Below are 23,426 nucleotides of genomic sequence, written 5' to 3'. Positions count from 1 at the left end.
TAGAATAAGTACTAGGCTTACAAAGAATAAGTCTTGGGGTCGATTTGCTCGACTAAAGGCGGTGCTCCAGCATGGCTGCAGTCAAATGACTGAAACAAGTAAAAGAGTAAGTTCATTAACTGAAATGTTTAGCAATTTAATGTTTCAGTAATATATTCTGTTGTAAGTGTTTTCTATTAATTACTGCTGAACAATAAATTATCTTCATCAGACAGTATTGAAGTACTAATCCAGAAGTTAGAACAACAATGACACCAAAAACAGCAGTAACAAATAGATTTGTTAGCTGAATTTTAGAGTGACATGGACTAGTGTGTGTCCTGTTACTTGTATGATTTGGGAGTGTCACCTTAGGCCGTTTGGTCATTTTGCTTGGTTCTCTGAGTTGGATGCTGTGTGCTTTGTTCTCTTCTCTGAGGATATGGCTTGGATGATAGCTTGGATGACAGCTGATTACATGCCTCATGGCCACAACTGATGAAGTATTTTGCAGAGATGGGAACTGATTAGGATACTGCTTGGAGTGTTGCTCAGGATGACCTGAGCAAATACTGACAAATGTGGGTGCAGCGAGGTGCTGCAATGGCACTTGTCCCATACCTGAGCCTGGATTAGGATTGGTATCATTTTGTTTAGTTACTTGGAATTAAATGGTGTGAGAAAGCTCTTGGTCTGAAAAAGGTTAGTTTTCTAGTAGTTATGTGATGATGAGAAAAATGTATGATATGCCAGAAAAGTTGCCACAACTTCATGAAATACAATGTTTAGAATAATTACACGTAAAAGTTTGCTGATTTCAAAGCTCTTCAATACATTTCCAGCATGTAAAAGACAAATGTAAAAGTTCTGCTGATTATTGAGAAGGAATGTATAATGATGATTGATTTGAGATGATAAAGACATGTATTTTTACAGAAGTGTTAAGTGGAGTCCATGCGATATTTTATTTCAATCTTAGGTGAACATTTCAAAAGTTACTACATTATGCAAACTTTACGAGTCACTGGTGTTTTCCGAGCAGTCTAAGAAGTACATTAACTTTGAGGCGAACCCTAACCAGCTAAATTCAACTTTGTGCACAACTTTCATGTTTTGTTATGTTTGGGCCATTGGCGGAAACATTCTTGAATCTAAGTGGGATGCATTTGATACCTTCACGAAGAATCTGTTTGATAGCAATCCTTATGCTAAGGTAAGTGTTTCTTTTTTCTTTTCCATTTCTTAGTCTGAGGAAAAGGGTGAGTTAGTAATCATGACCTTTGTATATGTGTTTGTGTGTGTGTGTGTGTGTGTGTGTGTGTGTGTGTGTGTGTGTGTGTGTATGAGGGCACATGGCCCAGTGGTTTGGGTGTTGCACTTAAAAATCACAACACTTTGGTATCAATTCCTGGACCAGATGGTGTGTTGTGTTCTTGAGTAAGACATTTCATCGCATGTTGCTTTGCAATCACCTCAACACCTGACATGTGGTACCACCTGTTCAGGCAATGTTGATCTGATGGAAGGAGTTAGCTAATGTACAGCACATATATTAGATCACTATAAAACAAATCATTTCTGCTGGTTGTCTAGCAAGAAATTGCAAAATTATCTTTCTCAGACTATGAGAGAGGAGAGGCTACCATCATCATCATTGTCATCATTGTCGTCATATATATTTATATATATATAAAATACTGAGAAAAGGTTGAAAATTTTAATTTATATACAGTGGCCGTGTGGTCATGAATGACCATAGGATTGCACCTACAAAGTTACCCTCCGAGGCATAAGTTCGGGCAAGGTTGTTTATGGAAGACCAGGAGTCCACCCATGTATACCAGTCTCCCCTCTCCATGCCAGTGATGTCATCCAAGGGAAAGGCAAAGGCCAATACAGCTTGGCACCAGTGATGTCGCATCTCTTTTCTATAGCTTAGTGAACTGGAGCAATGTGAAATAAAGTGTCTTGCTCAAGAACACAACATGCAGCCCGGTCCGGGATTTGAACTCCTAACCTCACGGTCGTAAGTTCGGCACTCTAACCACTGAGCTATGCGCCTTCACTATATATATATATATATATATATATATATATATATATATATATATATATATATATATATATATATATATATATATATATATATATATATATATATATATATATATATATATATATATATATATATATATATATATATATATATATATATATATATATATGTATATATGTATATATGTATATATATATATATATATATATATATATATATATATGTTGATAATAAAAGATAAGGAAATTGAACTGAAAAGACTTACTAAATGAGCTTCATTTTGAGATGATTTTAGCCATATTAATCATTGTGTCTGTCGTGAGATAGAGGTAGATAGATTAATAGTTGTGAGGCAACCAATATCTGTCTCTGCTGAGATAGTTAAAATGCCTGCATCTTTTTTAAAGAGATAACTGCATTATTTACATGAAATTGTAACATTTTACTAAGAAATTACTATTGAATGTAACAAAATAATCTTTATGGAAATTTTTCTTTTGATAACAGTCATTATTAAACTTAATATTGTTTTGAATTTAATTTGAAAATTAGCAAACAGTTATTCTATTAATACTGTTAGGTTTTTGACTTGCAGTAACTTTGGATTGGATAATTCTCATGACATTTTTCTGCCATTATTCCTGTTTAATAAGAAAATCTTATAGAACTTTCTGCAAAAGTATATTTAATGTTAACATAACTGATATATTTTTGTATAGTTCTGAAATGAAAAATATACTTAATTTTCTGTCAGCTTGAAATGAAGAATAAAGAGAAAAATAAGAAGTTATATGTAACAAAATATATAATCACAGATTCAACTTTAAATCAGAAATCAATGTTCTTTAGAATTTTGAATAGGTTTATTCTTGTGGGAATTTTGTTTTATCAAAGAACATGCATCTTAAAGAATAAATGTCAGATTTCAATATTGATTTCACGATTGGTTTATTTTAATACAGCTGAAATTAAAATGAGACTAGTTCACAGAGCTAATAATTTTAGATCTTAGATATACCACATTTGGAAGTAAATTTGTTGTTCCACTAACTTTGCAAGTTGTTCTCAATATGTGCGTTGTATGATAAAAATCTGACAAATATTTTTTGAAAAGCTTCATGATTGAATTGATTTTATTAATTCAATTATATTTTTAGTTTTACTATGCTTTTCATCTTACAAGTAATTTTAGTAGAATGAAAATCGTTGAGTGAATGAAGTATTTGAATAAAGTACTAGATTAGTATTAGAGTGAAGTATTAGATCAATATTTGACTAGTGTTAAACTAGTGTTAGACTAGTGTTAGAATAAAATATTAGACTAGTATGCTCCATTGGATCTGCAACATCCGTGTGCATGACCGACAAAGCACAACTGTGTTGAGAGAAAAGTTAGGCATGAAAGGTATTAAATGCGGTATGCAAGAGAGGAGGAGAATGCGTTGGTTTGGACATGTGATGCATATGAGTGAAGACAGCTGTATACAGAAGTGTCAGTGGAGATGCAATGGCCCAGTGGTTAGGGCAGCGGACTTGCAGTCATAGGATCGCGGTTTCGATTCCCAGACCGGGTGTTGTGAGTGTTTATTGAGCGAAAACACCTAAAGCTCCATGAGGCTCCGGCAGGGGATGGTGGCGAACCCTGCTGTACTCTTCCACCACAACTTTCTCTCACTCTTACTTCCTGTTTCTGTTGTGCCTGTAATTCAAAGAGGCCAGCCTTGTCACACTGTGTCACGTTGAATATCCCCGAGAACTACGTTAAGGGTACACATGTCTGTGGAGTGCTCAGCCACTTGCATGCTAATTTCACGAGCAGGCTGTTCCGTTGATCGGATCAAGTGGAACCCTCGACGTCGTAAGCGACGGAGTGCCAACAGAAGTGTCTATCATTGAAAGTAGATGGTACCTGTGGAAGAGGGAGACCCAGGAAGATATGGGACGAAGTGGTGAGGACTAATCTTAGGATGTTGGGGCTCACAGAGGAAAGGACAATGGACTGAGATGTTTGGCAATATGAGGTTCTAGAGAAGACCCATCCATGAAACTGAGTGCTAGAAGAGTTGTGTTCCACCCACACGTAATAACCCACTTTTCATCCACTCTACCCTAAAAAAACCAAACGACAACTCCTCTTCTAAACTGCATCTTTCTCTTCCTCACGTTTCCTCTTCATAAACTATGATTGTTTTCCAATCCCCAATCCCCTTTCTTGCCATCACTGCCCAGCTCACTGTATTGCTGTCTCCCCACCCTCACCATCCACACCCTATTTTTCTACTTAGATTCTATGCTCAGATCCTTGTCACTTGTGAGTATACCCTAGCACTTCACCATTTCTCTTCTGCTCCCTCCTACACGTTTGCTGTTTCTTCTGACTAGATAACCAAGTATCTCCTTTACATCAGCACACTTGTTTCTGTCCTCTTTCTTGTACCTCTCTCTCACTCTCTCTCTCTCTCTCTCTCACTCTCACTCTCTATCTCTCTCTCACTCTCTATCTCTCTCTCACTCTCACTCTCACTCTCTATATCTCTCTCTCTCTCACTGGGTAAACATGTACTTCCTCTATAGAAGAAACCTATTTCTGCCTCTCTGTTTCTCTGTTACACTCTAACCTTTCATCATCTGATACTGGACTACCTCCTCTAATGCCCCCCCCCCCCCACACACATGGCTTCTTTTAGTTTCTCTCTATCAAATCCACTCACAGCTTGAAGTAATAGCTGAAAACACTTGCCCAAGGTGCCACACAATAGGAGTGAACCCAGAACCATGTGGTTGGAAAGCAAACTTTTTACCACACATCCACATTTCCACCTAATGTATATTTATGTAGTATATATTTATATAAAATGCATCATAATTCAAACTACCTGAAGCATGTACAAAGTAGATAACTTTACAGTGATTTATTTGAAAGCTATAGCTGTGGAGATTGTGACATGAAAGCATTCTATAGTTCTCACAAGTGAACATGAAAGATAATTGAGCATCTTCGAACAGATCTGTTTCAAATTAATTATTCATCACCAGAGAAGATGTACCACTTTTCTTTGGCCACAAAGATGACTTTTAACTTAAATTGCTATATATAGCAATAGCTTATCTGGACATAATATTAATAGCTATTCTGTTTAACATATAATACCATATTCAACTATGCAGTAAATTAAATAATGTATATATTTATAGTGAATACACTGTAATTAAAAAACTCTTCCTCCTCCTTGATTGGTGCTTTCTTTATCGGCTCTGAAAAGATGAATGACAGAGTCAGCCTCAGTGGAGTTTGAACTTAGAGTATAAAGACAGATAAAATACCACTTGACATTTTGCCTGGCATGCTAAAGATCCTGCCAGCTCCCTCCCTTAGGGTTTCAAATTTTGGTGCAAGGCCAGCACTTTAGGGAAAGTGGGTAAGTCAGTTACGTTGACTGCAGTGCTGAACTAGTGCTTATTTTGTCAATCTTGAAAGGATGAATGGCAAAGTCAACCTTGGCAGAATTTGAATTCAGAAAGTTGTTGTTGGCACTCCGTCGCTTACGACGTCGAAGGTTCCAGTTGATCCGACCAACGGAACAGCCTGCTCGTGAAATTAACGTGCAAGTGGCTGAGCACTCCACAGACTCGTGTATCCTTAATGTAGTTCTCGGGGATATTCAGCATGACACAGTGTGACAAGGCTGACCCTTTGAATTACAGGCACAACAGAAACAGGAAGTAAGAGTGAGAGAAAGTTGTAGTGAAAGAGTACAACAGGGTTCGCCACCATCCCCTGCTGGAGCCTCGTGGAGCTTTAGGTGTTTTTGCTCAATAAACACTCACAACGCCCGGTCTGGGAATCCAAACCGCGATCCTATGACCGCGAGTCCGCTGCCCTAACCACTGGGCCATTGCGCTTCTATTCAGAATGTAAAGACAGGAGAAATGCCACTAGGCATTTTGCCTGGCATGCTAATGATTCTGCCAGCTCATCATCTCAGAAGCTTTCTAATATTTAGCATTTATTTCACTTCTGATTCATGCTGTGTTATGCATGAAATAAAAGTTTAGTTTGTCTGTAAAAAAAACTGGACTAGAAATGAGGACGAAAGCAAGCGAGAGAGAAAGAGTGAGAGAGAGAGAGAGAGAGAGGGAGAGAGAGAGAGAAAAAGAGAGAGGGAGAGAGCTTTATGATTAAAGCATTATGATTTTCGCTTAACTTAGTTCTAATCAGCTTTTTTGATGCTGAAAATGTCACATTGTGTAGTATCAGAAGGTATGCATTCTACAGATAATCCAATGTTTTTATTAAGTATCTTTAATCTTTAATCGTTAACTTGTTTCAGTCACTAGACTGCAGTCATGTTGGGACACTGCCTTGAAGAATTTTTTAATCAAATGAACCAATCCTAGTACTTTAAGCCCGGTACTTATTCTGTCAGTCTCTTTTGTCGAACCTGTAAGTTACAGAGCTGTAAACACACCAGCACCTGTTGTCAAACAGTGGTGGGAGTACATCCTCAGGCACAAAAACATTCACATACACACACACACACACACACCACATATACAATGGGCTTCTTTCAGTTTCCATCTACCAAATCCATTCATAAGGCTTTGAAGCTTTTTACTCTGCAGCCATGCTTGTGCCTGTTTCCTACTGCACAGCCACACCTAATAAGTATGTTAATTTGATAAAAAGTATGTGACACTAATTATGCAGTATACAGCATAGAAAAGGAGTTAATGAGTTCTGTATAAGATAACTTAATTGGACTTTTTATCAAATAGTTTTCAGTTTTAGATAAGAGAGAGCGCTAACAAACAAGAGAGAGAGAGAGAGAGAGGTGGGGAGATAGACAGACATAGACACAGACCAAGTGTATGGGTCAAACTCACAACTAATTTCAATCTTGTTGAATCTCCTCTTTCACTTTCCCTACCTAGATTAACTACAATCTTGTAGACGTCTTGTAATTTCTTTTTATCGAGTGGTTGTAAGATTGAAAATAAATTTGTGAAAATATGGAAAATTAATCAGTTCTGTTTACAGTAAGATAAAAATTTGTTTTCTTATACTGATATTAATATTTTTTCCTTCTTTATTACATTTGATTTTTATATGCTGCAGTGAGTTAAATCATAGATAATTGAATTCCTAAGGAATTTTTTTTTTCTATGAAATATTAACAGCTTATTGTGTATATATTGTGTATTTCATTGATATGTAGCTGAGTATATGGATATGCATTAATGTTCTTCTTGACAACTTGGTATATTATTATAACTTTATCACAAGCAAGGCCATCTGCAGAAGAAGTTTACTTTGTAACCACATGGTTTTGAATGCGCTGCGTAATATTTTGGGCAAGTGTCTTGGGTCTATAAAAGCATCTAAGTGAAATTTAGCATGGGGAAAAATGTATAGAAGCTCTATATAATCATGTAGAGAATGGAGAAACAAACACAGGAAGAAGCAGGTCGATTGCGCTAGTTAGCCATTAATTTAATCAATTAGGTAGAGATTATGTAATGTTACATTTACGATCGTTTCGATTTGCCAATTTAATTGGCAGATCTCTTCAGAATTCTGAGAAGTCTGTTTAAATGCATGGTGTGAGAGATGAAGGTATAGAAAGGTGGAGGGTATACTAATGTAAAAGAATGCATATAGAGGTAAGGTATAGTGAGTCTTACATTTTAGTCGAAATCAGGATTAATAATATTTCTGCGAAGGAGCGGTAGGGTGGGTGCTGTTTAAGTCCGTAATTCCAATCTTAGTCAAGCACATTACGCACGTGGTTGTTGTTAAATCAAGCGGATATTAATGCATACAGGGGCCTTCTTTGCCTTGAAATTGTGAGGGGAACAAACCAACATTTGTTGATTCTTAAAAGGAGCATGTTAGTATTGCTTATGGCGCCTTTCCTAAATAAAATTTTATGCTAATTAAATTTTATATATTCAAATGAAGTTCAAATATTAAAAAAATAAGCTTAAAAAAAATTTATTATATCAAATAAACAAAAAATAAAATATAGACCTTTGAATATACAAATATAAAGTCAAGCTATTGTCTTTTAGAACTTTCCAAATGTAATATATCTCCTATCATTGCTGTCTCAATAAATAATTTAGCAACTATTTTACAACTAATCTTTTTCAAAACATCTCTATGAACATGGCATATTACAATATGATTCAACCTTTGCTGAGTCATGGTTGATTGCAGTCAAGTTTTGAGTCTCTGCAGGGTGCTAAAAGATCTTTTAGCTTCACAAGAACTGGTTGGAAACACTAAAAATTGCCTGAGCAATTTGCTCAATATTTGAAACATGCGATAGACTGCTGGTTGCATTTCATCAAATATTTTATGATGATCCTCAAGAGATGATCCACTATGATGATTTCTATAAAAAAGTATTTCGTTCCTTAAAGAAAATTCATCAAGCTCAGGATACTGATCACTTCGGCACAAAAATTTCCATTGAGTAAAATGTTCCTCAACTTTTCATAATCTGCTAAATCCTGTGAGAGAGAAAAAATCTTTCAAATTTGCTTTTGCAGTATCCACTACCTGCAAATACTGCACTCTGAAGGTATATTGCATGCTTGGTCTAAAATCATTCATCTTACTTCACGAAAATAGTGGATGTACAACAAGCAGACAATTGGTTTAAGGCATCATAGTTGTGAGAGGCCAGATTTGGCCAGTTTGAACATAAAACTGGTAGAATATTTGGGCTAGATATGGCCAGTTTAAATATTGATGGAATAAAACAGCATTGTTTAGGTTTATTATTGGAACTTTTGTAAATCTTTAATCAGTTTATTTTATAGGAATTTTGTATCCCATACATATTTAGTTATTTTGATTCTATTTTGTCGTTTTTAGACTTAGAAAAATTACAAGTCAACTAAAATGGTTTAATCAAACTCTCATAATTTTATAATTATATTATATAGGTGAAGGAGTGGCTGTGTGGTAAGTAGCTTGCTTACAAACCACATGGTTCTGGGTTCAGTCCCACTGCGTGGCACCTTGGGCAAGTGTCTTCTACTATAGCCTTAGGCCAACCAAAGCCTTGTGAGTGGATTTGGTAGACGGAAACTGAAAGAAGCCCATTAGATATATATATGTATGTGTGTGTGTGTGTGTGTGTGTGTGTGTATGTTTGTGTGTCTGTGTTTGTCCCCCCAACATTGCTTGACAACCGATGCTGGTGTGTTTACATCCCCATAACTTAGCGGTTCATCAAAAAGAGACCGATAGAATAAGTACTAGGTTTACAAAGAATAAGTCCTGGGGTCGATTTGCTCGACTAAAGGTGGTCCTCCAGCATGGCCACAGTCAAATGACTGGAACAAGTAAAAGAGTAAAAAGAGTAAAGAGTATTAAAATAGTAATGCTTAAAGATGAGGACAGCTGCATCAAGAAGTGCTGATCTCTAATTATGTAGGAAGCATGTGGAAGGGAAGTCCCAGGAAGATTTGGGACAAAGTGGTGAGAAAGGATCTTCAGACAATGGGCCTCAGAGTGGGAATGACAAATTATCACAACTACTGGTGGTTTGCTGTGCTTGAGAAGACATGTCATGCTAAGTAAAATCATGGTTGTCCTTGCATACAGGTATGTCCCCCTACATTGCTCTTGAGTTGAGCAATCCTAATCTTGTAGGCTTGTGAGTGCCAGTGCCACGTAAAAGCACCTGGGCTGGTGCTGTGTAAAAGCACCCAGTACACTTTGTGAAGTAGTTGGCACTAGGAAGGACATCCAGCAATAGAAACCATGCCAAAACAGACAAAGAGCCTGGTCAGCTCTTCAGCTGGCTAGTTCCCGTCAAACCAGCTATTTTCCAAGCATGGAAAATGAAATTTGAATGATGATGATGATATTTTATCGATTTTTTCTAAAAACCACATTCTTATTAAAAATTATTACATAAAAATCTAGAAATCTTCTTTTTTATTCTGCAGGTCCCTACTGTTTGTGATATCTGGAGTGTATTTATGGATTTTCCATCAAACCGACTAGAACTTTGGGAAATGGCTGTGCCCCATTTTATCTACAACAAAACCATTCCTTTTTTCAATATATTTGTACCTTCAGTGGATACACTGAGGTATGGATATTTACTTGAGAAGCTATTGGATGTGGATCAATCTGTTCTCTATATTGGTAGCTCTGGTGTTGGGAAGGTAAGTACCTGAAATTGTTTTCAATGTAAATTTGATATTTAATATTTCCATGTAATAGAGTAAGGAATTCACTGAGTTGGCAGGACATTGGACAAATGCTTATTGGTGTTTAGTTGCACCCTGTAACCTTCTGAGTTCTGTTCTTGGCCAAAATTCAGGAGCTTTCATCCTTTCAGCTGTTGTTTAGCCTAACCTAGTCCTGGTCCTGCAAACTTATGATCAAAAGCATTCTTGTGACTATTGTGTTTTTTATTCAGACAGAGACTAAATACACTTTATTTTTTTATTTTTAAGATGGTAGGGCCTGATTTGAGGGATATTTGTTTGCTATTTATATCAGGTCAAACAATATGTAGAGGCTCCAATGTTTTTTTTTTTTTTCTGGTATTGATAAAATAAATACCAGTCAAATATAGATTAATTTAATTAGTTTTTCCTTCTTCAAAATTTATTACCCTGTGTTCATATTAGAAATAATTACTGATCTTAAATTTTGGCACAAAGCCAGCAAACTTTGGAGGAAGAGCTAAGTTGATTACATCGACCCTAGTGCTCAACTGTTACTTATTTTATTGACCCGAAAGGATGAAATGCAAAGTTAATCACAGCAGATTTGAACTCAGAACGTAAAGACAGAAGAAATGCTGCAAAGCATTTTTTCCACTGTGCTAACGATTCTGCCAGCTTGCCACCTTTATATTAAAAATAATTATTTCCACGTCAATGTTTATCTTGGATAACTTATTCCACACAATAAATGTTGGGTTTGATGTTAGGAACCCTCTCCATTTTTAACCCTTTAGCATTTAAACTGGCCATGTATGGCCAAAATATTCTGCCTGTTTTATGTCCCAACTGGCCAGATCTGGCTTCTCACACCGATACTACAATATCATTTAAAAAATTAATAGTTTCCTTTTCAAAATCTCATAGCTACAAGATAATTCACGATTAATTCAAAACAATGTGAATAAAAAAGCATTACTTTTGATAGGATAATGCGAATGCTAAAGGGTTAAGGTAAATATTTTTGTTTTGTCTGTGATGACATATTCATTACTATAATATAAGGAATCCTCTCTTTTTTTGATATATGGTGCAATGTAGATATTTTTGTTTGTCTATGATGATGCATTCAATACAATAAATGTTGGTTTACATGTAAAGAATCCTTCTGCTTGTTTAAAAACATTGTATGAATTAAATATTACTTTTCTTCTATTTGGCCTATGGAAGTGCTTCTCAAACTTTTGAGGAGTGGAATGTACAGTTTCCTGTAATTCAGACTGCCTCTTGGTCCCAGTCGACAAAATGGAAAGGTGTTGCCCTGGAGGATGGCAAGGGAAATGGTCTGGAAGAGCCACTCTGAGTCACAGGGCTTGCACTTGCAGATAGCCATCTCTGTCCTAATAATGGTGAGCAGGGTCATGGCCTGGGGCTAAGAATATTGGATGTCTCCACTGCCACAGGCTTGACCATAACCCTGGATCTTAAATGCTATGTACTCAAGCAGCAACAACAACATTATATTCATACAGGCATGCGTACCCCCCTCTCTCTCTTACATGTATCAATTCATTCTTCTGTACATCTTGTGACAGCTACTTGTGAAGTAGATTGCTTAACCACATAGCCATTTTATATTTCAGATATTTTATTATGGTTAAAATACAAAACACTTGTTAAATATTTCAGATTGAAAGGTTTGAAGTAAAGATGAAAATCTTTAAGATTGAATTATTACCATTTCTTTATGCTATTTTCTATTCAAATTAATGATATTAAATTTTGTTTGAAAAGCTGGCAAATTTTAGTAGTAGACAAAAAAAAAAAAAAAGTTTAACAGAAAGAAAAATCCCAAAGGTTTTCACATGAGATGATGTAGCAAACTTCACATACCAAATTACAATTACAGGAAACTGATAAGAGAAAAATTATTTTTTCCTCTTAATCTATGCCAGAATTGAAAAATAGACACTGAACTGGTGACAGGGATGAAAATAATATGTTCTTATAATAAAATGAGAGATAATATATTTAGAATCTTCACTGTTTTGGAAAGAGTGATTATATTGAAGTAGTTTTGAATAGTAGATATCATAGTTGGTTATGAAGGAGGGAATAAAGTTCAAAATTTGATCAATGTAATTTATTAATATATTGATAAAATTGATTTTCATAATCTGAAAACTGAGATAATAACATATCTATTGAGAACTTATATTAATCCATTTTATCTGTAAATTAATAAGACTTGAAATATAATTGAAATGACAAATTATTGTTGATGAAGAGCAGTCTGTTTTCCATACAGGTAATTTATTCCAATATGGGTTACAATACAAGTAAGCTAGAGCTAGAGATGAGATAAAGTTTTAATAAGAATCTATGAAATAAATGCAGCCGTGTTTGAGGAAACCTTTACTTGCAGATAACATTTACAAATTGTTGATTTCTCTTAAAGAACTGACTAATTAATTCAAGCTGTAACTCACAAATTGGCTCTGTAATAAAAGACAGTGGAGCAATCAAGTATATATAGTTATTAGTAATAAATATATGTACAGAAGTTTCTAAATTCTCATGACATAGATGACACAGTTCTCATTGGTAAGGACATCTTTTAAAATAGATGAAGAAATTTGAAGGATTGCTTTGGTACAACGGTAGAATGTTTGTCATATTTACAGAAGGTGTGGGTTTAAATCTCACAGGTGGCCTTTGACTTTTCCTTTGACTTTGACTTTTTGATTTTTTAACCCTGTGTTCATCATCATGATCATCATCATTTAACATCCATTTTCCATGCTGGCATAGATTGGATGGTTCGACCAGTGCTGGTAAGGCCAAGGGCCACACCAGGCTCCGTTCTCTGTTCTGGCATGGTTTCTACAGCTGGATGCCCTTCCTAATGTCAGCCACTCCACAGAGTGTTTACATACTGTCTTCAAAAACTAATGGAGAATTTCAATAATGTTGTCATAGATACGATGTCTAAAACAAATACAAAATTAAAAAAATAAGCTTGGCTGCTCTCACAAACGAGAATACTAAAAATAAACCCGACTGCTCTCAAAAATTAAGTAAAAAAACTGGAAAAAATAATCCAGAATCCTTATCTGATACTGAACTGATCCCAAAATCTAATCAGTTTGTGCCAGTCACAAGGTCAAACATCCCTGAAAGTTTCATCCAAATCCATCCAGCAGTTCTTGAGCTATCTTGTCCATGGACAAACAAACTAACAAACCCGACTGAAAACAGTACCTCCACCTTCGCTAAGGCAGAGGCAATAAAAGAACGCAGGTCACAGCTGGATTGCTTTTGATCATAGGATTGTTCAGTCAGTGCTGGCCTAGGGCTAAACAACAAAACAGCAACAGCAACAACAACTACAACAATAACAGCAGCTACAAACAACCAACCATTCAATTCAGATAGCAGAGGCAAGCAACTTAGACGATGTTGCAAAGGATGTTCACAGCAATGGTAGGAATGACAGCAATGATAACAAAGTAGTAATAATATTGTAAACAAAACAGGAATACAATGATTTAGTTATTCCAGATGCTATTTAATCTTGTCACTAAATCAATTAACTTTGTACAGGTATAATATTGCCATATTCAATATGATATTCAGTATAGTTACAAAGGGATTCATCACCTCTGGCTTTGTTTTTATTAAGTTTCACATAAGGCAACGGTGTTTGTTTGTTATTTCCTATATTTCCAGCATTATATTTGGATTTGATTAGTTTCCTTCAGTTATATTTGATCAACTGTTATTTACCTACTGGACAATAGGTTTAAATTCTCTAAATCTCATACAAGTCAGTTCTTTTTAATGCTTACTTACTAAGGTTGGGGTAGGATTTAGTTAAAAGTATTTGTGAAACACTCTTCTAGACACCTTTTCTTTCCTTGTGTTTTTTGTTCCCCCCCCCCCTCTCTCTCTCTCTCTCTTTTTTTTTACATCAATTGTGAAGCTGATAATCATTATGGTTATGATAAGGAGAGCGGATATGCTTAAAATGTAGTAAAACAGCATCAGTGTGTGATGATTTGAAACATGAAGCTGAAATTTGAATGAGCAAAAAAGACTTCTGAGGATTAAGGCTATCAAATGATGCTTGCAACAAAGAACATTAGAACTGTGCAAATATAGCTGAGCAAATGTTACAGGCTTACGGACAGCGTATATAGATATGGATGAAAGTAGGCAGTAAAGAACATCAATCTGGAATAAATAAATAATGAGGAATAAAGTAAAATAGAAGCAGCTGTTACAGAATTGTTTTGACCACTTGGTTCTGTGTATAATTTTAGATTTGTAATTAGAGATTAGGTAGTTGCTATGCTCATTCCTTTTTTGAATGTTATAAAAGATATTAATCTGTGAATTTGTTTTTTTTCTTTAGTGCGAACTTATGATCAAATTATAAACATTTGCTATAAATGAGCATAAATATATTTTGTATAAATAAACGAGTGTGGTGATGGTGGTTGGTCGTTGTTGTCGTTGTTGTTTTTGGTGGTGGTGGTGGTGGCGGAAGAAAAAGAAGAGTGGAAATGAAAAGAAAAATTATTGATATACTGACAATAAGACAATACAGTAATATGAGGGTTAACAGAAGTTACAGCTCTTTTTTCTTAAATATTTCAGTCAATGATTGCTAACCGACAGATAACTCAATTGGCAGATACTAAAAGTTATGTTCCTGTGTTCATCAATTTCTCAGCACAAACTAGCAGCAAGCAGACACAAGACATCATAGAATCAAAACTGGAAAAAAGACGAAAAAATGTTATTGGTAACGCCTGTGATTTTTTTCTCTTCTTTAACTAACCAGTTACTTTGTCCGTCTTACCAAAAGTGACAGTCTGTTCTTTTTTCTGAGAATCATCTTGAAAACTTCTACCTTAATTTAACCTCACAATTTTTTTTTTATTTAAGAAACCTTCAAATATGTCTAATCCATTACACTTCAGATTTGATATAGTTTCTACGAATTATGAGCAATGCCCTCCCCTGTCTATTCTTTTTACTAAATATATATTAAAACAAGCAATAAAATGAATATCAAAACAAATGATATAATTATAAATAATGTAAACAAGGTGGTGTACCCTGTTGACCAAATAATATTTGGCTGACTTAGCACAATGGATTTGAAACTGAGGAACAGGGAAGAAGATGCATAAAATATACATATTTAATTTTTTTGCTTACTCATTATGAAAATCTTAAAATTACTAGTCTTAGGTAATCATGTATAACACTATTTCATTCTTATTAGAAATTGCCAGCAAGACATAATCTGAGGCAAATAAATTAAACTAAATTGAATATTACAGAAGGAAAATTATTACAGTGGATACTTCTAACAGTGGGATTTGTATAATTTCACTCATTAATTCATTATTGACAACAAATTTTGATATATGTTTTGTTAAAAATGTTTCACTTAACTGAGATAGAATCAAAGAATAAATGTGTATATTTTATGTTTAATTTTCCATGATCAGCTGTAAACTTCAACCTGTGATTAACTGCAAGTGCTTCCTCTAAAATTTTTTGGAGAAAATGAAAAGTCTTGGAACATCCTCTTCATCACCAAAATGAATGAGTGTAGAAATATTTTTGGACTGATTCGAAACATTACTTTTCCATTATTAGATTTATCTGATTTGGTTGAGGTACAAATGTAATAATAGTTTCAAATTTTGTTACAAGGCCAGAATGTTCAGGGGAGGGAGGGCAAGTTGATCACATCAACCTTAGTGCTCAACTGGTACATATTTCATTGATCCCGAAAAGATGAAAGGCAAAGTCAACCTTGGTGGAATTTGAATGTAAAGAAGGATGAAATGCTACTAAGCATTTTCCCTAGCATTCTAACAATTCTGCCAGCTCACCACTTTAATGTACAAACACCCAGTACACTCTGTAAATTGGTCAGCATTAGGAAGGGCATCCAGTCATGGAAAACAAGCCAAAATAGACTATGGAACCTAGTGCAGCCCCTGGCCATGCCAGTTTCTGTTAAGCCATCCAACCCATGCCACCATGGAAAGTAGATGTTAAATGTTGTTGATGATGATGATGATGATGGTGATGATGATGATGGTGGTGGTGGTGGTGGTGATGATGATGATGATGATGATGATGATGATACCTATCTTTGGTTTGATACTGAGATTGAAAAAATCAACTTGTTTGTAAAAAAAAAATTGGACCTATAATTTGGACCAAAATGAAATTTTGGACCCCTTAAGCTAATTTTATTCGCACACTTTATAAGTAGCAAGATAGGTAAGTGGGTAAAGCATTGAACTACTTGACCTTGAAACAAGATTTCAAATCAGTTACTGGTGTTGTGTATCTGGTCAGAACATATTCAGCATCAATTAATATACTTTTTTGGGGAAGTTATGAATAATCTTGGAATGTTACTCATGTTAGACTGGTTTGATTTCTTATCAGCTTCTTATCATAAAATTTTGAAGAAACTGTCAACTACCCAGACCTCCAAATCTGTATAGAACTCAAGTTTTATTTTATTTTTTCAGAATTGTTAGCATGCTGGGCATTTCATCTGTCTTTACATTCTGAGTTCAAATTCTATTGAGGTTGAATTTGCCTTTCATCCTTTTGGGGTTGAGAAAATAATTTACAGTTGAGCCCTAAGGTCAATGTAATCGGCTTATCCCTCCCCTAATATTGCTGACCTTGTGTCAAACTTTCAAATCAATATTTAAATTAAATTTCTGAGTTCAAATTTCACTGTGGTCAACATTGCCTTTCATCCTTTTGGGGTCAATAAAATAAGTACCAGTTGAGCACTGGGGTCGATGTAATTGACTTAACCCCTACCCTGAACTTACTGGTCTTGTGCCAAAATTTTAAACCAATATATACATATATTAAATTTTTGTTGTTTTTCATGTATAGGTGCTCCAAAAGAGAAACGTGTGATTATTTTTATTGATGATATTAACATGCCTAAACTGGATACTTATGGTTCTCAACCACCCATTGAACTTCTGAGGCAGTATCAGGATTTTAAGGGATTTTATGAACGAAACAAATTCACTTGGCTTGATATAGAGGTAATCTTAAAGAAATATCTTCTGAAGAAATTATTCTTGCTTTGAATTTTGAGAATCCATAATCTTTTTAAACTTTAGCAGACATGTTGTTGAAGACACAAAGAAACCCCCACCCCCCACACAATAAATCAAATAGAGAGATTCAATTGACTATCTAACAATCTAACAGTTTATTTATATTATAATATAACATAATATACTATGAATATAATATATGACTCAGAAGGTAACAAGGCTGGCCCTTTGAATTACAGGTACTACTCATTTTTGCCAGCTGAGCAGACTGGAGCAATGTGAAATAAAGTGTCTTGCTCAAGGACACAATGTGCCACTGGGAATTGAACTCACGACCTTACAATTGCGAGCCAAATACTCTAACCACAAAGCCACCACATACACACACATATGTATGTATGCCTGAAAATGTACCAATAAACAGGTGTCTATATTACTTCATGATGCATTAAATATTGTTTGATCATTTTGTTTTATTGTGAAGGAATTTTTTACAATTTGGGTGTAACTTTAAAGTATTACATCTAGTAATGAATTTTTCGATAAGCTGCAAAAGATTGAATAGTTTAGACCATGCATGTGCATGATTTCTCTACACTGTATACTAATCTTGATCTGAGAAGGATAGATGAAGATATATTTAAAGTTAAGAAGCTTGCTTTCCAATCACATGGCTCTGGGTTCAGTCCCACTGTGTGGCACCTTGGGCAAGTGTTTTCTACTATAGCCTTGGGCCGACCAAAGCCTTATGAGTGGATTTGGTAGACAGAGACTGAAAGAAGCTGATGTGTATGTGCGTCTGTGTGTGTGTATGTGTGCACGCATGCATGCATGTGCATGTGCCTTTGTGTCAGTGTTTTTTCAGCCCCACCCCCCATCACTTGACAACTGGTGTTGGTGTGTTTACATTTCTCTAACTTAACAGTTCAGCAAAAGCGACTAATAGAATAGAGACTAATAGAATAAATACTAGGCTTTAAAAAAATATATAAGTCCTGAGGTCGATTTGTTGGACCAAAATCCTTCAAGGCGGTGCCCCAGCATGGCCACGGTCAACTGACTGAAACAAGTAAAAGAATGAAAGAATATTTCCGTTAGAAACGGTGAAGGGTTTTTTTCATTCAAGTGTCTGTATAATGGCTTCACTTGTTTCAGTAAGAATAGATTAAAGAAGATAGTTAGCTTGGCCATTAATAACATATATATTGCACTAATGGAGAGGATATTAAACAAATTAAGTGTATTCTGATGGATTGTAATTGTAGCCTTTTATTAACTGATATATATTTATCTTCATGTATATTTAGTTTTCTTAATGGTTTATACTGAAAGTTAAAGATAGGTTCAGTCATATAACTTAGTGGTTGCTGCAGATATGTCAATAATATTTATATTCCTAACTACAGTTATTTTGAATACCGTAAATCCTTGAGTATAATCCGCATTTTTTCCCCAAAATTTAAAGGTAAAAATCCCTAGTGCGTACTATATACGAGGTTAAAAATGAAAAAATGTCCGAGTCTCTATTTGCTGTCCGGCAATGTTTATTCAGACACATTTTGTGATGTTGGGCTTGTAACTGATAGTGATAAATATGTAAATGCAATTTATTTAATATTTAGTTTTCACTGATGTTATTGCTGTTATTTCTATATTTTCTGCAAAGTGCACAAAAAAGCTACACGTTTGCATTATGTTATAAATACAATAATAAAGGACGTTACCGTATATATGTTTACAAACCAAGGATGTTATATAGACCTCATTGACTCAAGTTAGAGAAGGGGTGCGTATTATACACAAGGTTTAGGTTTTTCAGTGGTACAGCCCCCTAAAAATCCTCTGCATATTATACTCAAGGGCGGACTATACTCAAGGATTTACAGTATTTGCTTTGGAAAATACGTCCAGAAGATCTTGAAATGAATAGGTGACTTGGTAGATGAGATTGACCTTTTTAGATGTTAAGGCTGTTTGTTTACTTGTGTATTATAAGTTCTATAATTCTTGAGGTGGCAATGTCCGATTTGAAAATATTTCTGTGTTAATATGTAGCATCGGTATGAAATGATTTATGTTTGAGATTTCAACCCATACCAGCATGGAAAATGGATGTTAGATGGTGATGATGATGATGATGATTTGTAATAATAAGTAGGTGTAGAAATAATGGACATATTTCATTAATGGTTTGCTCCTGCTTCTTGTCTGTTAATTTCTAGGCAGCAATTATATTTTTAGTGCTGTTGACACTGCTGGATTGGGTGGTATTACCCAAGTGTTGAAACTATAATGGTATCTGTTAGGCAGCTGATGCTGGAAGTACATGTTTGATGTGCTTATTATCTGTGTATCATTTATATCTTGTGCTCTCATTGTTCTAAGGTGTCCATCATTCTCGTAGGGTCAAACGTGTTAAGGGGTTCTTTATTTCTTGGTTTATGCCATGTATCTATCTATCTATCTATCTATCTATCTATCTATCTATATAAAAATGAGAATGTGTGTCTGTCTGTCTGTCTGTCTGTCTGTCGGTCTGTCTGTCTGTCTGTCTGTCTGTCTGTCTGTCTGTCTGTCTGTCTGTCTGTCTGTCTGTCTGTGTGTGTGAATCCCTAAAACTCGAGAACTACGCAACCAATTTCATTCAAATTTTACACATGCCTTACTTAGGGTTCCAGTTGTGTTTTAGCCAAAAAAAATTATTAACTTCTTGCAGAGTTCGAGCACACGGCAACATAATATCTCCTCCACTATTTAAGTATTACGTGTCAAAAGTGAAACAAAAACACTCATGTCAAATACTTTCACTTTAAAAATGAAACTATTCCACTAACTGAAACAATCACATTTCGATACTGTAGTGACAGATACTTTCACAGAGAGAGAAAGAGAGAAAGAGAGAGACAGAAAGAGAGAGAGAGAGAGAGAGAGATGTATATGTATACATATACATGTATATGTACACCATCTCGATACTGTAATGACAGATACTTTCAGAGAGAGAGAGAGAGAGAAAGAGAGAAAGAGAGAGAGAAAGAGAGAGAGAGAAAGAGAGAGAGAGAGAGAGATGTATATGTATACATATAGATGTACACGTATATGTATATATATATAGATCTATACATACATGTATATGTATACATATGTGTAGATGTATATATATATATAGATGTACATGTAATATGTACACATATATACATATATACATGCATACAGATATCTATACATATATACACCCATCACACACACATACACATGCACACAAACACACACATTAGTCATTTGTTTTCTTATCCAAAACTACGTCAAAAGTACTGAATGGATCTTTATGAAATTTGGAAATTATATTCTTTGCATAACGGCCATAACTCCTATGAAAATTCATATATTTTTGATGTTGATGAAATTTTAACCCGAACATAACAGATGAGCATTATTTAGAAAATGATGTCACACGTTATCGAGGCTACCATTCTTTCTGGATGTGCAAAAGGGGATGACGTCTTTATTCCAAGAATTCCTCTTACTCCATCAGGAGCAGACATTCCTTTTACATTCAGAAGACTACAATTCCCCCTTCGTGTGACTTTTGCCATGTCCATAAACAAATATCAGGGTCAAACACTGTCTGTAGCTGGTCTTCTCTTGGAAGAGCCCTGCTTCTCACATGGACAACTGTATGTTGGCTGCTCAAGAGTGGGCAGCAACAAAAAACCTATTTGTATATGCTCCACAAGGGAAAACAAGGAACACAGTTTACAATGAGGTGTTATAATCACAACAGCAAGAAAGTATGTACATGATCACGTTCTTTTACGAAACTTCATTGACTTTCATATATTTATATTGATATACATATATATACGTGTGTTTGGGTGCGTGTGTGTATATACATCTCTATATATAAAGATGATGCGTAGTCTAGACGGCGTTTTTAGATTTCATTATTCTCTTTAACCCGGGCAACGCCGGGTATTTCTGCTAGTAGGTAATAAAAAGGTTGTGATTAGTACTTATAATAAAACTAATAACTTTAATTTTCATATTGCATCCTTGCCTTGAGCATGAAGTAGAATTCTTCTAAGTATAACATATTATTCAGTCAGGTTATTAGATACAGTAGAATTATGAATGAGGTTGTTGTGTCTTGGAAAAGAATTAGATGCATATAGAAAAGCAAGGTGACATTCAGAAAATATTAGTTAAATGTTTTAACTGCTGCTTGGGAAGACATAGTGAAATTTTGAGAAACTATGGGGTGATTTCTAGTTTATAACTTAGCAAAGATATATGGAATAATTAGTTTTAATTAATACTGAATCTAACATCATTGCTTTATAGTTTGTAGATCAGTTGTCGTATATTATTGTGTATTATTGTGTACAACATCACTTCTATTAGAGAATAGGTATAGACTTCTGCTCATAGATTACTAAGATCTTTTGGCTATAAGCAACAGTTAATGTGTTTAGTCTGTGCTTCTGTTAATTTCTTTGCTGAATGTGGTGTTTTGTTATTACATATTATGAATATTTCTATTATGATTTTAGTCAATTTTAGGTTATATATCATATGTTCTTTAGATGAAATTATTGGTTTAAATATAATTTTTGTCTATTTAATAGTTGCAGGTCTATATTGGTTTATTGCTGACAGTCAAGGCCTGAGAGCTAAATCATATGGAATTCTGTTAGTTTACATTTAGATAATTTTAATTATGTTTTCAGGTTTTAAGTATGTTAGTGAATATTTTCAATATAATTAGGGTCTTTTAGTAAAGTTTATCTTATTTTACATTATTTATATGTTTTTAGGTGAAATATTCATTTAAATATATTTCTTGTAATTAAGGTTTATTTTTAATAGATATTGATCTCTACTAGTTAAAGTAATATATTATTCTGCTAGTTTACATTTGGTTCATTTTAATTATGTTTTTGTGTTTGAAATAAATGCTATAGATTGTGGAGTAGCAATGTTTATTGGTCTATGTTCTGTAATTAATCTATATGTTTGAAGTTTCAGCTTGGTTATTCATTAGGTTATTATTTTCTGTTTTATGTACTGGTAATATGTGTTTTTGATGTAGTTCAGTAATTTTTGTTCAATATGTTTAGTTTGCTAGTGCATCTTAAGTTCTATAATCATCAAGGTGGCAGTGTTCATTTTGAAGATATTTCTATGTTTTAATGCGTAGTATTCTTAATTTCTGTGCTTCATAGCTATAGGTATGAAATAATTTATGTCTGAGATTTGATCCTTGCATTTGTAATAATTAGGTGTAGAAATAATGGACATATTTTATTAATGTTTCACTCTTGCTTTTTGTCTGTTAATTCTTAGGCAGCAGTTATGTTTTCAATACTGTTGACACTGCTAGACTGAATGATACTGGCCAAGAGTTGAAATTATAATGATATCTATTAGGCAGCTGTTGATGGAAGTACATATTTGATGTGTTTGTTGTCTGTGAATCATTTATATCTTGTGCTCTCATTGTTCTAAGTTGTCTGCCATTCTCATAGGGTCAGACTTGTTAAGGGATTCTTAGTTTTATGGTTTCTAGTGGTTTTGTTGTTTATATTGTATCCAGCATTGGTATTGTATGATTGTCCTTCATAAGGATTCTAATACTTATTTAAGGGTTTCTAGTTTATGGAGGTTTTGTATGTATGTATATATATATATATATATATATATCATCATCATCATCGTTTAATGTCCGCTTTCCATGCTAACATGGGTTGGACGATTTGACTGAGGACTGGTGAAACCGGATGGCAACACCAGGCTCCAATCTAATTTGGCAGAGTTTCTACAGCTGGATGCCCTTCCTAACACCAACCACTCAGAGAGTGTAGTGGGTGCTTTTACGTGTCACCCGCACGGAAACGGCCATATATATATATATATATATATATATACAACACACACACACACACACACACACACACACACACACACACACACACACACATGTATGTGTGGGTATGCATATGTTCATATATATATATATATCCATATATACACACATGCATACAAATGTACACACACATACATACATATATATAAGAATATTT

At 34.6% G+C, this 23,426-nt stretch overlaps 1 protein-coding gene across 1 annotated transcript in view; it reads left to right on the top strand.

Moving 5' to 3' along the window:
- LOC106867680 (dynein axonemal heavy chain 6-like) overlaps positions 1–23,426 on the top strand; it is a 367,549-nt gene that overhangs the window by 151,718 nt on the left and 192,405 nt on the right. Inside the window, exons 40-43 of the mRNA XM_089362433.1 lie at positions 959–1,192; positions 9,998–10,219; positions 14,885–15,032; positions 17,174–17,331. Of these exons, the coding sequence (XP_089218559.1) occupies positions 959–1,192; positions 9,998–10,219; positions 14,885–15,032; positions 17,174–17,331 (762 nt within the window). The remainder of the gene's footprint in view (positions 1–958; positions 1,193–9,997; positions 10,220–14,884; positions 15,033–17,173; positions 17,332–23,426) is intronic.

The sequence above is a fragment of the Octopus bimaculoides genome, chromosome 14 (assembly GCF_046866305.1).
Source record: "Octopus bimaculoides isolate indiv1 chromosome 14, ASM4686630v1, whole genome shotgun sequence".
Classification (NCBI taxonomy): Eukaryota; Metazoa; Mollusca; class Cephalopoda; order Octopoda; family Octopodidae; genus Octopus; species Octopus bimaculoides.
This window is presented reverse-complemented; position numbering and strand designations above follow the sequence as displayed.